Source organism: Ipomoea triloba, chromosome 9 (assembly GCF_003576645.1).
Source record: "Ipomoea triloba cultivar NCNSP0323 chromosome 9, ASM357664v1".
Taxonomy (NCBI): Eukaryota; Viridiplantae; Streptophyta; class Magnoliopsida; order Solanales; family Convolvulaceae; genus Ipomoea; species Ipomoea triloba.
In genome coordinates, this window is record NC_044924.1 from 4018429 (window position 1) to 4035548 (window position 17120).

General features: G+C 35.1%; 2 protein-coding genes across 2 annotated transcripts; one reads left to right on the forward strand and one right to left on the reverse strand.

The window, feature by feature from the left end:
* Nucleotides 1-297: 297 nt before the first annotated feature.
* Nucleotides 298-4435, forward strand: LOC116029338 (serine carboxypeptidase-like 31). Its single transcript, XM_031271291.1, has 10 exons — nt 298-755; nt 1370-1477; nt 1644-1739; nt 1948-2040; nt 2133-2215; nt 2336-2626; nt 2911-3041; nt 3172-3267; nt 3584-3689; nt 4015-4435. Exons 1-10 carry the CDS (start codon nt 464-466, stop codon nt 4165-4167), a joined length of 1449 nt encoding a protein of 482 aa, XP_031127151.1. The 5' UTR covers nt 298-463; the 3' UTR covers nt 4168-4435.
* Nucleotides 4436-6235: 1800 nt separating this feature from the next.
* LOC116028365 ((E,E)-geranyllinalool synthase) lies at nt 6236-11703 on the reverse strand. Its single transcript, XM_031270066.1, has 12 exons — nt 11318-11703; nt 10621-10816; nt 10327-10553; nt 9839-9962; nt 9591-9706; nt 9102-9331; nt 8894-9009; nt 8584-8682; nt 8277-8492; nt 8022-8151; nt 7682-7927; nt 6236-7000 (listed from the first exon to the last, which is right to left on the reverse strand). The coding sequence occupies exons 1-12, from the start codon at nt 11646-11648 to the stop codon at nt 6455-6457; spliced, it is 2577 nt and encodes an 858-aa protein (XP_031125926.1). The 5' UTR covers nt 11649-11703; the 3' UTR covers nt 6236-6454.
* Nucleotides 11704-17120: the final 5417 nt, after the last annotated feature.

Below are 17120 nucleotides of genomic sequence, written 5' to 3' on the forward strand. Positions count from 1 at the left end.
TAGGGGTGACTATTAATATGGTAATTAATACATAATATAGTAATATACCCAATTTCTAATTAATATATATTTTGTATGTATGTATATAGAAGTGACTATTAATATAGTTATTAATACATCTAATATATATAGAAATACATTATATTAATACATTTTAATAATTATATAATAATAAATTTTTATTTTTTTAAAGGTTCGGAACCATATCCGGGACCATGGTTCTGATCCTCCTGTTCACAGACTGGTTCGGTCCGAACTGTGGTCATGCCTAGATGCTATACAGTTCTTTTTCAATTTTAAAGTAAGTTTGCTACGTAGGATTCTTCAGTTAGACATTAAAATCTCACATCTAGATGGATATGTTGATAAAGTACTTTCCAACAAGTATATATAGGCCTGTGGGTAGTTGTGTACTTGCATTCTTAGTTTAGAAGTTTTCTCCAAATCTGTGTTTTTTGTCTGAATGGATATTGCATTAAAAATGATACTTTCCTTTTCTCTGCTTCTTGTTTCCTTGCTTCTTTTTGAACCAGTTGCAGTTGCAAGACTTTCCCAATGGTCTAACGAGAAAATATCTGATTCTCTGGGCAACGGAGATCTTGTGACTGAATTGCCTGGCCAGCCTAGTGTTAGCTTCAGACACTATGCTGGGTATGTGACAGTAAATGAGAATAATGGAAGAGCACTCTTCTACTGGTTTTATGAATCTTTAACTCTACCTGAAGAAAAACCTTTAGTGCTCTGGCTTAATGGAGGTAAGAATTATTAATTATGTAACCTGTAGATTCTGTTATGAGATCAATGACATCTTACATGTTTTATACTGCAGACTTGAGTGTGGTAATCAGAAGAGTTGCTAACTTGCTATGCATGCATGTGGACTTGTTTTGCTTCTCATAATTTTCAATATATAATGGTTAATTCCCAAAATGGTCCAAAATGAAAATGTTTGCAATTACTCAGATGTATTTTCTCACGTTAATAATGCCTAGGACGATTTCTTTGACTAGATTACTCTTTATTACCCGAGATTTTCATCAGTCTTTTGACCAACCTTTATATCCAACTTGTGGTGCATAAGGTAGAGAAATGGTCATTGACCAAAATGAAGTCTGGAAGACAAGGGAAGAGATTCCTTAACAATTTATCCTGTTACCTTGTCTTTAGACAATCCCACATCCTAATTTTCCTTTTGTTTAAAAAAACATTAAAATATTGATAGGCTTTAAAAAATGTTCATCCATTTTGTTTCTTACCACAAAGTGGACATCACCTTTTCCTCGTTTCCAAGTAACTAGCAAATTGTACTGTTTTATTTTCAGCTTTGATTTCTTTTTCTCTTGTAGAGTGACAATAGTCTGTGTTTTAGGTCCGGGATGTTCCTCTGTGGGATATGGGGCAACACAAGAGATTGGACCTTTCCTTGTGGACTCTGATGGATCTGGCTTGACAGCTAATCCATACTCATGGAACAGAGGTTTGGCACCCGTGAACAAGCTTAAATTTCTTGTAATTCAGCCTAAAAGTACATTTCTTCTGGAAGAAGTATATAATATCATGTCCTGAAAAAGCTTGATATAAAAAAATCTTACTCTGCATGCACCCATGATGTTACTCTTAAGTTATTTTTGATAATCATGCAGAAGCGAACTTGTTATTCCTGGAATCTCCAATCGGTGTAGGCTTCTCATATTCAAATACGAGTGCTGATTATGTCAATCTCGGAGATGATTTTGCAGGTGAGATATATCTTTCCTTCTGCATGCCTTTGATCTTCCACCCTTGCTTTCCTCTCACCTTGGTCTTTTCTCCATGCTGGAGTTGTGACACCGCCAATTTATGCTTTATCATTGTGCTTTAATCCCTGCATGATTGTTTTATTTGGAGATCAGATGTTTTTTAATCTGTTTTGCTGAAAGATTTTGTCCTTTTATGGTTACTACATAGCAAATGATGCATATACTTTCCTGCACAAGTGGTTTCTCAAGTTCCCATCGTTTAGAACCCGAGCCTTTTATATTGCTGGGGAGAGTTATGCAGGTATATATTGATTTCTTACAAAAATTCTTTACGGTTTCATGTTATTGAGCTTTTCATGCACACCCATATCTTCTTGTTATGTGCTTTGACAGGGAAGTATATACCGCAGTTGGCTGAGCTCATTGTTGACAAAAACAACGATCCTTCCCTTTCCATTGATCTTAGAGGAGTACTGGTATGCTCCTCCTTACCGTTAACAAAGACAGTTTAAGTTATCTACAGTGATAAACTTTTGATAAAAGGGAAAGATTGTTCTCACTATTGATATGGGGTTAAATCTGTGGTTTTGGTGCAGCTTGGCAATCCTGAAACATCTGATGCCGAGGACTGGAAGGGTATAGTGGATTATGCTTGGAGCCATGCTATAATATCGGATGAAACCCACAGCATAATCTTAGAATCCTGTGATTTCAATAGCAATGATACATGGAACAATAAGGATTGTACTGAGGCTGTAGATGAAGTATATAGACAGTACAAGGAGATAGATATGTACAGCCTATATACATCCGTTTGTATCGACAGTTTGCCAAGTTCAGATGACAATTCATCAGAAGTCGTCTTCAAGAGCTCATCCAAGATGGCGGTAAGGAATTGCACAACCATCTTCGAAAATATTATTTTTGGGTACATTTATTGGAAAATATTATCTCTTTAAATGTCAATTAACACGGCATTGATTCCTGTGGGGACATATATACTTTGTATAATAATACTATAATGGGCGAATCCTAATAAATCGATGATCTGTGACTTATAGTGGCAGAATGACAAGGAAGTTTCCACTGCCCACTGGTGAAAAAATGCTTATTAACACTTGAATGATGGCTTTAGCTCTCCTTTGACTGAATTGATTATTTTTCTTGCTAGATGCCGAGGCTTATGGGTGGATATGACCCATGTCTGGATGATTACACAAAATCGTATTATAATCGACCAGATGTTCAGAAGGCTCTTCATGCTTGCGATGGACACAACTTAAAGGACTGGAGAATCTGCAAGTAATGCACTTCGATTCTTAAATCTCGATAATCATGGCTACTGCTGCATTTTAAAGCAGAGAATAATGCTATATAACACGTAATAAGCTTTTAGTAATCATATATATATATATATATATACTTGATGCAGCATGTCGCTCTTCAATAGTTGGTCATACCAAAAGGATTCTGTTCTTCCTATATATCACAAACTCATCGCTGCAGGACTTAAAATATGGGTCTACAGGTACATCATAACTTTTAGTTCTTTTTATTTTTATCGCGTTGTGATGCGTTTTCTTTTCTTGGAATCTTAGCTATTGCTCTCCTCTCTCTTTCAGTCTTTCTCGTCTTTCCATTTCCTTTTTTTTTTTTTTTATTCTGGGTGTTGGGGGGGCGGGGGGGAATATTTCCACACACTGCATACCTATCCATGTGGGGGCTCTCGGCGTTTCTTTTAAACCACCACTAAAACCAAAAAGTTGTTACACCATCCATCTTTCTGCTAAAAGTGAAATTTTGTGCTCAAGTTCTCACACGCATTTCTCTTTTTGTTGATTCAGTGGAGACACAGATGGAAGGGTCCCCGTTTTATCTACGAGATATAGCATAAGTGCACTGGGTCTTCCCATCACCCAAGCGTGGAGACCATGGTACCATCAGAAACAGGTAAAATACTCGTCTCATCTGTTTCTGTGATCAAGAACATCGAAAACGGAATATATAAACATCATATTCCACTTCTAGCCTAGTAAAATATTCCTCTGATTTAGGAAACTTAAGGCAGATTATATTCCATGCTGTTATACCCACAATGAAAACTTGAAACTTGAAAGAACCCTTTGACAGAAACCGGTTATTGGCTATTAATTCAAGACCGGACACACACGAGGACACGATTCTTTCCCAATATTCTTAAACTTTTGTCGTCACACACTGTGTACGATGATGCCTGGATTGGCTAACTCAACATCTGAGTCTTATTTGGAAACAGGTTGGTGGATGGGTTCAAGAGTATAAAGGCCTAACTTTTGCTACTTTTAGAGGAGCGGGTCACGCCGTGCCCACTTTTAAACCCAGCGAGTCGCTGGCGTTCTTCTCGTCGTTCATTTCTGGAGCATCTCTCCCTTTCCAGCGTAACCCTTAGCTGTCAAAAACATTTTGATGATGTTGTTGTAACATAGTACTGAGTAACTGTTGGTTCTGTCAAATCTGATGAGTGATGGATATGTATGAGTGAGTGCTTTGTAACCTAAGCCAAAAGCGGAAGAGAATAATAAATAAAAGAGGAATAAAATGAGATGTGGTTGGAGCCTTAGCTTTACTGAGACTTATTACTTCTGTCATAAACATCTCATCTCTTGTTTATTTTGGCTGTGGATGTTGGGGCATTGGAATATAATCATTTTGGGGAATTTTATGATGTTTCACGGTACCACGTTTCGATGTTGTGTGTGGGGGACTTAATATGCGTAAAGATGCTGTGACACATCATATAACTTTTTATTTTTACAGTGCGTTAGAGTTGATGTCATCTGACTTATGAATTTTTATTAGATTAATGAATGTCTAAGAAAATGCTACTCATGCTTTCAAATTCTACTATCAATTTTTTCTCTTATCTCACAAAATTTTAATATTGACATTTCTATTGAGATCGACGATGAAAATAACTAAGAGAAAACTCTTAACCTACCAAATCAAACATCATTTATAGCATCTATTTTTCACGTGTGGAGTAGCCAACTAGCCATCATAGCACTATTGACAAGACATTACTGAAAAACCTTAGGTTAATAATTATGTCAGCCTTGATGTTTATTAGACTTCTAGGGAATCTTATTATAAATGTGGGCTCTCAATTTCAAATTTTATCCTTATTTTTAAATTATTGATGTAGACATCTGTTTTTGAGATCGATATGATAAAAATAACGTATCATTATCTGACATGTCTATAACATCATTAATTAAAAATAATAGTATAGAATTTAAAAGTACAATTAAAACTCCCAATCAAGTCTTCATATTTCACTTAAATCCAATTTTTAGCATTCGTACTATTAGTTTGCACTTGTTAGTAGATAACTATGCTTCAGTAACATATACACTTAAAATTAATAATATAGGTGAACCATAAATGGCCCCATATTATAGGTCTTAATTAATTAAACACTTTACCTATACAATTTTTTACGTACTGTACGTTTTATAATACCAATTCAAGATTTGCTAAACCCGTCAACGTAAATGAAAAACAAAATTAAAATCTAAAAAAAAAGTTTGATTAAGCTGGTCACTTCTCAGGCTACCAAATCAAATTCCAAGAAATTATTAATTGTGAGGGCAATCCTAGTCAAGATGGTCAAACGGTTGGCTTGGTACGTAACTACAAGCTAGGTTTCAACTTGGACTTCTTGTCGGAGCTATCTATTGGTCTTTTTGCTTTAAACCGATTAGTTATGAGCAATGAATGAATTGAATTTCACTCAGAGAGTACAGTGCACCTTCGAGTAACAATTACGTTTTGAGCCAGTCAGCTATGGACAATAAATTTCACTTAAAGTGCACATTTGAGTAGCAGTTGCAGACTTAGCTTTCCTCCTAAATCAAAGAAATTATTAATTACTTGATTGACTTTAAAAACAAATAAATTACTAATTACTTGATTGACTTCAAAAACAAATAACTTATAACTCACACCTCGTACATACACACTTGTTAATGAAAAACCACTAAGCCAACCACACCCATTAACCTTAGCCTCATCCTATGACTCTCATCCAATCTTAAAGGTTGACCCCTTTGAAAATACCTCAATATACTGCACCTGGACCAATCCTGTTCCCCATTTTTATTGGCTTAAACTTCAATTCACAACCCCTCTCAATTCAATCAAGGTCCCAGGAGCACTCTGTGTGTTGAAGAAACTTAATTGAATTGATGTTAGAAAGATAAGATTATGTAATCTAAAATGATGCCAACATTTGACTAGCTAGCTATCTAGTCCATAATTTTATGATGCAATCTGAGATTTGCAATGATGCAATTGTTATTCCGTGGACCAGGGTTAACCTTGCATTGTGAACCCTGGTAAAAAATTATGTGTCAATTAATATATTATATGTTTTCTGTTAATAAATTATAAATTATGTGCTTATAAATAATTTTCGAATCAGGTCTACAATATAATGTAAAGTGAATCCTAGTTCATGATATAATTTGTGGCAATGATGCTGACCAAACAAAGCTCACATTTTTATTCAAATTACATATATGATACATTTGTCCACAAAGGCGAAATTTCCTAGCTTGCCTCGAGGACTCCCATACCCTGGCCTGAATACATATGATACACTACTTGTTACAACTTACAACTAGTATGTTACATAAATAAAACGAAAATTCTAATTTAAGGTGCTAGATGATTTAGGATTAGATGAAACAAGACTTGAGTTTTGCAGGGGAACATGGTTTAGGACTGTAGAAGCCCAAAGAACAGTTGCTGGGAACCTGTTTTCTAATGAAACTTATAGCAACCTTATTCTTGTGCTTTAAGGTTGCAGGGCCCAAAGAAGCAGAAACCTTGGCCCCTTCACTGCTCCTCTCCAGAGGGGGCAGCACTGGGAGAGGTTTTATGACAGTTATTAGAGGATTGGATGGTTGTTGAAGATCTTGTTCGAAAGGAATGTAGAAAGCTTTCATGATTTCTTGCCTTAGGTCTGCCTTGGAATCGAAGAGGTTGTAGGAGTTGAAGAACATTTGGAACACTTTGAAGCAAGAGAGGTGAAAAAGGTTGCATGATTTGGGCATGTTGTAGTTGTCGTCATCATCTGTAGTCATGAGTACTTGTTCAAGAAATTGTTTCCTCATCTTGTCAACCATGTCTTTAACGTAGGCGATTGAATCCTCTATATGTCCTTCTGGATGTTCCTTCAAGTGTAGCAATACATAGTTGATTTTCCCAACCTCCTTCTCCTTCTGTAATCAACATCATGAAAGCACCCATCAATTTATGCCAAAATTCAGTAGCCACTGCTCGAGGGTAGAGCCATCAAAGCGGGCAAACTAATTAAAGCTAGTCAAAACTTGTCATTTAGGGTAAATTATTATTATGTGGATCTGGGTCCAAAATACACAATTTACATACTGAATGTTCACAATTTATCTACTAAATGTTCAAATTGTGAACACTCAACATGTAAATGGACACGGATTCACCTTGCAAGGTGGATCGGTCCATGCCTCTATGGTATAACTATTGGTCATTTGGCGGGGTGAGTTAAAAAGTCCTGCCAATTTTGTGGGCTATAAAATTCAAAGTCTGTCCCACCTTTTTGTGTGACCAGACAAGCTAGCCCGACGGGCTAAGCCCGTTTTGACTGTTCTAAGGTTGTGCATTAGATAAATCCTGCCTTGTGACTTTAGCAGACAAAAAATAAGGTAAATCAGCATCGATTACCCATAATTGACTGGTTTAAACCAACAACACTTGTACTCAAACCAAAATGGTCAATAGACCCCTTTTACCAAAAGTCAAACTTAAAATCTTATAGTTACCGACCAATTTGACTGTGTTATGCCAGCCTTACCTAACAACATTTTCAACTACCCTAAAGTTGTCGCAACGTAACCCTAGGTTTCCAGTAAAAATGGACTTACTTGATAGCTTTGGATGTCGTTCAATAAACGGGTGCAAGTCATGAGCAACTTCGTGGCATCCTCGTAGAAAGCAGGTTTCATTTTCTCAGTAGGCAATCTAGGAGTTAAGAAACAAGCCGCAGGAAGAAGAACAGTGTCGGCAGCAATGGATACCATGCCAGTTTCAAGATACTGTTCCATGGTAGGTCTGTATCCTGTTTGGCTCCATGTACTTTCCCTCATCCACGATCCAAATGTCTCTCTCCACTGTACATCAATCAAAATTATTTCCCTCGTAAGTCGTAACCAAAAAAAAGAAAAGAATTACAGTATGTAATTTAAAAAAAAAAAAAAAACTTACAATATCTCTAAGTTCTGCTGTTATTTTGCTTCCATGTTGAATGTAATATCTTGTTGCAATTTTTGTCACAAGATCTTCCAGGGCATCGAAGATAACCTTACTAGGGCCTCGAAGATTTTCGCCATCCCATCTATTAAGACAGTAAAATATAATTTGCTATCTCGTACATCAGACTTATAAAACCTAACGTAATTAATGCATGTTTTGTGGTGTCGGGAGGAATATATATATATATATATATATATATATTATTACCTTTGAACTGCATCATTTAAGAGTTGCAGGTCAGGTAAAGAACCTTCCATGTCGAAAAAGTCATCAGCTACGGTGATAACTATGGCAGCTTTCGCAACAATCAAACGTATGATGGAATCGTGGGGCAAAGATGTGCTTGTCGCAACTGCAAAATAAGTGTACATGGTTTTCTCCCTCCCAAATCCAATATCAACAAGCCCTTTTTCCTTGGACCACCTAATTAAATAACAACCAAACAGGCCCTGTGATTAAACCGCACAAAACCCAACAAAATTGATAATAATATATAAAGAACTTCAGGTTTAACCTTTTCAGCTCTTCCAGTTCATCTCTGTAAGTAGACTGTCGAAACTCGAAGTTTTTCACAGCAAGTTGCAGTAGCTTCTCATTTTGAAGACACGATAACCTTAAAATATGTCCATATATTAATGTTTTAGTGACAATAATTAATTAAAGTCCACCGCCAAAGGCCTTGTGGTCAAGTGGCATAGCTATGGCCCTCCTACCTGATAGGTTACAGGTTCGATCCCCAGTGGGTTGAGAAAGAGAGGTCCACCAGAACTCTAGTCTTAAGATTATTTAGGTGCAATTCTTTTTTAAAAAACTAATTACAATACCTATAGTAGGAATCCTTCCCAATCCATGATAATGGGTTGAACTTGTTTTCGATCCACAATCTGTTGTCAAGGTGATCCATTCGTGCCATCCACGGGACACTCAATTCACGCTCAATCTACACATAATTTTATCAATATTTCATATATTCAACACATGGCGGGACTAGAAAAAGTAACAGACTTAGGTTCCAATATTAAAAAAAAATACCAGATTTAGCAGTTCTGGGAATACTGATAGATTATCGTCACCATCTTTGAGGGCAAGCGACTTCTGAAGTAACTTTCTTGAAAATGACCTTGCCTCCTCCAATTCATTCTCTCCAAGGAACATTAGATCTGTGGCTCTGTAGACATTGTACAATACGCTGGTGAAATACTCGTGGTTCTCTTCTAGGTGCCCTACAATGTCTTCGTGTTTCAGAAACCAGCTAAGCTTCCCTGCCGCATAGTACAATAATAACATCAAACATTTGGACACGTAGGGGTAACCCCAATCAAATAATCAAATTAGTCAGACCGTTGATAGGGTAACTACATTATTACAAGTTTTTAGTATGAACAGTTTATTGACATCCTTAATTTGAACCAATAAGTTATAAGTCACATAAGCTGATTTACTTCATTACTGTAACTGAGAGTTTTTCTTGTTACTAAAAAAAATAATAATAATTTGGAGATGTAACAATAAAATCCATACTTGGATTCATGTGGAATCCGTGCATTCGGAGAAGCCGGAAAGCTAGAGAGTCCTCGTGTAACTTCTCAGCTAGGGTAGTCATATTATGAGGCAATTCCGCCGCCTTTTGTTGGTTCCTGGTAAATAAAATAATTAAATATACCGTCACTATAATTCGAAGGTTCGTTATGTGAAATAAATTCTAGTTTTAGTAACCTAGTACGAGGAATTAGGTGACATTATTATATAATATATATATATATATATACCTATAGATCTGCGAAAGAGTTTCCGCAATTTCTTGGCTAAAATGCTCAGACAACCCCAGCCTTTGGATGTGATCTATCACGCAAAGCTTTATTAGCTCTTCGTCCACGGGGTACCTTGCCGGCACTGTTTAAGGGAATTATTTCAACTTATCAATTATTATTCGTATTAAATATTATATCAAATGATAGATATAAGTATATAGGAATAAAAACAGTGATGATCTGGACTTGTACTTTTGGCACTCGTACAAACAAAAAAATTATTTCCACAGTAACCGGTTTACCTTTAACTCTTTGAGAACCGTACCGAGTGAGTTATAAATATTACAGGTTTTGTAACATTAATAGGACACACGAATAGAAAAATATTTCATTCCATTCATTCATCAATCGTTGTCTGACCAAGATGGGGTTTCCGTGCTTGTGAACCAAACAACACAATTGTACGAGAAAGTGAAATTTAATTAATACGTGTAAGTTTTGCTCACCTCCATTGGGGTAGTTTTGAACAAGAGAGTTTAGATATTTCAGAGACTTTGCATTTGCAGTAGTCATGAATAGGTGTGCAGTGGCAGACGGTGATCGAAAAAATGACCCGTCGTCACGACACAAGTGTTCATATATTTTTTCTTGATCACCCAGAATTTCACTCGGAAAACACTCCAAATACGCAAATGTTGGAGAATAATTCCCCCACTCATCCACAAGCTTTTCTCTGCGAAATTCAAGCGGGTTACAATCATTATATTAATTTATTATAATTCTAAATTAGGAAAGGTTACCTTTCAAACATTTGCTTCCTCTTGAGGAAAAGTTTTGAAAGCAAAATGTCTGCTGGTTGATTGAGAAATTTAAGGGGCAGACCGGTGGCTTGTGCTAAGTCAATCATCGCCGGGAAAACGACGGTGAACCAACGCGGAAGCCGACCGGTATTCTCAGTGAGGACCAGATTAAGATTTGCATGAAAGCACACCAAACCTATCAAAATGAGGAAACGTTAAAATCGTGTACGGTTGCCAACGATAAATTGCTTTCTTATTATAGGAAAAAACATTAAAGAGTTTGTTACTGGCCATATTTGGTTTTTTATATAAGAAGGGGTTTAGAACTCCAGACATCTCTTAATTAAGGAATGAGAGTGCATAATAAGAAAAAAATTACTTTTTTCTATTAAATTGGTTAGATTGTGGGATTGGTAATCAAGATTTCAAGTTTGATTCCTAGTGGGAGTGATTTACCTATTGATCATCTTGGTTTAAGTCAGATAGTTATGAGCAACCTAAACTGTTTTATTTAATTGTGAATCTTTACTGGGTGACAATGAGGGATTTTACTCAAAGCACACCCTTTGATAGTAGCTGCTGGTTTTCCTGGCTACTAAAAAAAATGATATTACATATTGTAGGCTCTTCCATTATAGCTGGATTATTGAACTTGATCATAAATTACTATATTAGAAACTCATTAAATTCAAGTTACCTTTGCTTATTTTGTCTTCACCAACATTCCATTTCTTGAGGGCAACCAAACAAGCAAGAGTTGCAGGGAGAGCATCAATGGTGGGGATTCCATCCTCGCCATTGTAATCCCCCCAAAACCCTTGTTCATTCTGGTTATCAAGCACCCAGTCGAGGCAACTCTGGAACAACGGACGGTCAGGATTACTGGGGTCAGGGATCATGGCTAGCCAAGCTGTATCATAAGGAGACGGTGCAACAAGATCACGAGAATTCTGGGTCGAGAAAACCTGTTTCTTGATCTCATTGACCAGAGACTGAATGCAGTCTAGTGATGATGACGAGGTTTCCATGAATAGAAATTAAAACTGGAAATGGTTTCACAATTATTTCTTTTAGGCTTGTGAGTATGCAGTGTGCATGGTGATGCCAATAGGACCGTCTATTTATAGACATAATGAGAGGTGGGGTTGGATTGGAGGCAGTGCGTCAAATTAAAACTTATGGTGCATTTGTAGAAAGGACCCATTGATAATTAATTTTTTCTGCGTATAGTGTATAGATAATGTAATTGTGGCAGGGAAAAATTGTGTATATACAAGATATTTTGGGTATTTGACTATCCAAATCCATGCAATTACAAATGTGACTTTCCTACTGCAGACCCGTCAATAATAATAATAATAATAATTATTATTATTATTGCCAAAGACTTTGTGGTCAAGTGGCATCCGGTGTCCCGATTAACACTCCCACATGGAAGATGGGAGGGCAACTGTTGACTCGTTGTGCTTAAGTAGGTTGAGAAAGTAGCTATGAACAAAACAAGTACTACATTGTAACAGAGTCAGTAGTACTCAAAAAATTAATATTATGTAAATATATCTTGTATATATGTTAATCCAATAAGTACATACATTTTTCCCATAAATCAAAGAACTCATAAAATTCAGTAAAACAAAAACATATAATCACGTGGAGAGGAGAAAAACCAACCTCCCTGTACTAATATGAGTAGAAAGCTCACAAGTCACAACCATTTCTTTTTTTGGTTTTTATCCTTATTTAGCCTATGGAACTCTTCTCTAACTCTATTTATTTTTGTGGTCCTCTCCTCGTACAATACCATCTCCTTTTTGTTCTTCTTTCGTACAGAAAAGACCCCACAAATTTTGGGAAAAAAAAAAAGGAAAAACCAATAGAGGAAACCTTTTATTTTTAGGGAGAAGGTACAAATAAGCCATCGAACTCAAATAAGCTGCTAAACTCAGAAAAGTTTATTTGGAGCTTATTCGAGTTCGATGGCTTATTCCCAAAGCCTCGAACCCATTCCCATCATTCATGTGGAGTGTAAATCGGGACACCGAGTACCACTAGACCACAAGTTCTTTGGCGATGTCAATTTATTATTTACTACAAATATATAATTTAGAAGTTATTTTAGACCAGAATCCGTAATACAAGGTACATCCTAATCCATTATATAATTTGTCAGGAATGATGATATATTCATAATGCACGCACCCACAGTTGTGTGAACTTGTGACTGACTTCTCATTTTATTTATTTCATTTTTTTTTTGTTTTTTTTTTTAATTATTATCTTTCTCACATGGCATAAAAAACTTGAGCTGAGCTAAAAACTCCACAATTGGGGATTGCTTTTAGCCAATATTGGGCACAGAAAGAAAGATTGATTCATAATTGTTCGTGATTCGTGGTTAGTTATTCTGGTTTCACATTATTACAAATTATAAACTATGCCTTCAATCTTTCTAGAATTGTGGCGATTTTGGTTATATTGTGAACAAAAATATTTGGCTATATTAATATGATAGATTCGAATATTTTTGCGAGATCAGAATAATATTACATTCTCTTTATAATTTCACACACTTATATGATACTATTTGATTGATTCATTTTTTATTTGATTATTATAAAGTAGTTTTTTTTTAAACGTTTTGTGAGGTTGGTCAATTCATTATAGTCAATGAAGAAAAATAATTTTATTGTCAGGTCAAGAGCTAAATATTAGAAGGTAAAATTAGGAAGCAAATTTGGATTATTATTTTCCTAAACATTTTAATTAGTACTTTGAATGTTGAAGTAAATAACCTTGCATTTATGCTTGTCTAATAACTAGAACTACTTCAATTTTTTATTTTTTTAAGGTATATTTTGAAACTTTTAACAATAGATGACCCTTAAAAACACATACACATTAGGGGACCAAAATGATTATGATTTTTAGGGACACATTCACGTCACTGTATATTAGCTATTTAGCTACCATGATTTTGGCAGTATATTACATTTGTGGGGCAAAAAGTCTTGCCCACACAACATGTGGCGGCATTTCCATTCGATGTTATACTAATTGTTAAAGTGTGGAATTTGGTTCCTCAAAAATTATTTATGTAATTAATTGTTAATTGTTAATTGATACTTCAATGACTACATTTGTTACTTTTATAATAAGTGAAGGACTAAATCTGTATCACAAATAATTGATGGATTATATATATCAAATTATTATGTTCGAGTCGTGAAGTTGAGATTCATTTTTCCACTCATCAGTATCTTGACCCCAAGTTTCTACTACCTTATTAAGTTGCAACTAGAAGATACTTAATTAATATTATTTTCATTGTTACTTAATGTTATGTTTTTAATTTTAGTATTAAAAATGTTTGGGCCCCAATTTAGAAAAGAGTTATGCTACATTAACTCTCATATCCTACTCCCTAAAGTTTACTCTTGATATGACGGGCATTGATTAACTAATTTTTTCATGTAGGTCCCAATACAAATGTCTACATCAAGATTTAGGCAAGTCATACGATACCTTTACACAGTACACCAGCCACACAGTACGTCCTATATCATATGGTATGATATTCTATTAAAAATTTCTAATTAAAGTCTAACCATATATTTTTTTTTTTGTTTGAAAGGAAGTCTAACCATATATATTTGATGGATTTAATTAACCCGGGTCAACCGAATCAAAATCCGATAAAATTTATGGGTGTTGACAAGATAGGACACAAATAGTAATCACGGGGATTAAGTTCGTACTAACGGTAATAATGCTATTACAAAGGTAGACTTAGGTAATAACAAGACAAAAGTGTTTAGGATAAAAGTAGATGTCTAATGAGACAAGATTACATGCTTTTATACTGCTTTAGGCCCAACAGATCGGGAGAAATCGAAGGAAAACCGCATTCAACGACCCTGCACCCCAACTGTCACCACGAGACTCAGACGCCCCAGGACCAAAAAGACCCACCACTCGACCGAGGGTTGGCCTCGGCTGAGGCTGACTACAGGATTGACCTATCCCGGGTCGACTTGACCCGCTTCCTCAAATTGATTTGTTCTGAACTCGTCTCTAGTATATTTATCATATATGTAATATCTAGGTTAATATAATGGATTGTCAAAGACCTTGTGGTCTAGTGTCATCTGGTGTCCCAGTTAACGCTCTCATATGAATGATGGGAGTGGTACTTTGAGAAAGTAGTTATGAACATATACTACATTGTAATAGAGTTAGTAGTAATCAAAAAAGTTAATATATAATGGATTTTGTTAATTAACTTAACCTAAAATCATTTGTGATTTTTCTTTTTAAATTTTCATATCAAAATTATGTCCCGATACATTTTCTTGATATTATTTATAGAGCCGTAAATACATTTAAAAGTTGTATTATTGAGCCCCTAAAACATAGACACCAACAGCATTATTCGATCATTAATTCTCATGCTTTAATCAATAGTTGTTTGACTGTGGATGAATAGATCAGAGGCCTGTTGTTCTTTAACAACCATGACCTCGTGTAACACGAAATGCTCTAATTTCCATTTTCTAGCCGAAACCGATGAATATAAGCACAGACTGTTGAACGTTGGAAAAAGGAAACTAACGACGTCGTTGTCACTTTGCCCAGTAGTACGTACACAATTATCATGGACCAGGACCACTATCAATTTTTGAACGTTGGAAAAGGAAACCAACGTCGTCTTGTCAGTTGTCACTTTGCACCGGTAGTACGTATAAAATTATCGTGGACCAGTATCAACTTTGCTAGGTGAATTTTGGTTTAAAAATTTTCATCCATTATCTTTGTCTTAATTTTCAAAATAAATCCACATACATAAACTTAGTTCATAAACATCACTACTATAGGAACATAAATTTGGAGTAAGATTACTGGTTGAACCCAAATTTAGGTTTTTGGTCATAGCAATCAGGGAGAGAAAATAAAATTAGAACAAATTTAAAAATTCACCCTAACGCACCCACTTCGCACACCATCACTACCTTTTTAAAAATAAATTTATGAAACTTGTGAAAAAGAAAATCATGTTTTAACACTAACACCTAATTATTTTTCTCTCGTTCCATCTTTCTTGCTCATGATCTTATTTTTCTCAAAGAGTGACATTTGTGTGAGATTGTGGAAATGTTTCACGGGTCTCAATTCGTGATATGGGTTGGATATTTGATTCATGAATCAATTTTTTAATTAATGGGTTGGACTTCGACCTCATTAATCAAAGATCCGACCCATCTCACATATTAAGACCCGTGTGACGATCTCACACAAATTTTTTACCATAACGGGAATAAAATCTCTTAATGAAATTGTTCTTGTTGAGCTGCCTTGAGCATATAATATATAAACATAAATTTTTAATTCAACCATCAGGTTTGACTTTTAGTTAAGATGGAACACAAACTTCAATTATTCTTACTAAGAGGTACACAAATTTACTACGGAGTACTATTTAGTGTCACTTTTTATGTAATTGCAATATTATTTCTATTTACATAATTTTTTATGTACCGTAATACTCCGTATTATTTTTTTTATATAGTTGGACCTACCTACCGTGTGAATATGGTACACAATAATATTTGTTACATTGACTATTGTATTTTTAAAAAAATATGTTTGAAGTCCTTTTTTTTTTTTGTCGGATAATTATATTGGCAGGGTGTCTTTATCATGACATCGATCAATGTAGCTGGAATTTTTATTTTTTCTTCCAACAACCACAAATTTGTACATAACTTAATTAGTTTTGATGGACGTCAAACGAATTTTAATTTGTATAATGATGAGTTTAGTTGCATATTTATTCTACTTTATTTTATTAAAATGATCTCCATGATATGAAAATCATATTTCACTCACTTAGTCAATCTTTTTGAGATAATTTTTTTTTTTCTAAATCTCCTAACAGAGGTTGTTAATTAGGTGGTTTAAAATTGTATGAGTTTAGTCCCAGGAGCTTAGCGTAGTTGATTCGTTGCTTGACTTAAAGGTCATGACTGAAGGCGACAGTATGAGTGTTGGATCCCTTGTGTGCACATGAAGATTAGGGTCTGACTGGGGAACTGATTGCATAACTCACTATTTACCTCCAATTCTCCATAGTGACTTTAGGGGTGAGATCCTGTGAACTTTCAAATGACAAACTCACTTTGAGAGATTGCTCTCACACTGTCGTTCTGGTGAGACCTGATATCCCAAACTTCACCTCTATGACCAGTGAGCTCCCCATGCAGACAAAATTTCTAATCATACATATGGCCTACTTGCTTACCCGTCATAATTACTAGAATAATTATTATTGTTTTAATATTTTACTATTTTCGTTGGTTATATAACGGTATAAATATGTATATTATTTCACACATTATGACAGAATAAAGAAAATTCTTCTTACCTCTCCTAATTTTTTTCATCTTAAATTTCTTTCATAGTATGACTTCTAAATTTCTAATTATCGAGTGTCATGAATTGATTGC

Excerpts from the sequence above, each read along its gene's own strand:
- LOC116029338 (XM_031271291.1), top strand. The coding sequence starts at position 464 with ATGGATATTGCATTAAAAATGATACTTTCCTTTTCTCTGCTTCTTGTT. Across the intron at positions 756-1,369 it reads AGTGCTCTGGCTTAATGGAG|GTCCGGGATGTTCCTCTGTG; the intron begins GTAAGAATTATT and ends TCTGTGTTTTAG. Across the intron at positions 2,627-2,910 it reads AGAGCTCATCCAAGATGGCG|ATGCCGAGGCTTATGGGTGG; the intron begins GTAAGGAATTGC and ends TTTTCTTGCTAG.
- LOC116028365 (XM_031270066.1), bottom strand. The coding sequence starts at position 11,648 with ATGGAAACCTCGTCATCATCACTAGACTGCATTCAGTCTCTGGTCAAT. Across the intron at positions 9,963-10,326 it reads TCAAAACTACCCCAATGGAG|TGCCGGCAAGGTACCCCGTG; the intron begins GTGAGCAAAACT and ends TCCCTTAAACAG. Across the intron at positions 8,493-8,583 it reads GAACTGGAAGAGCTGAAAAG|GTGGTCCAAGGAAAAAGGGC; the intron begins GTTAAACCTGAA and ends TTATTTAATTAG.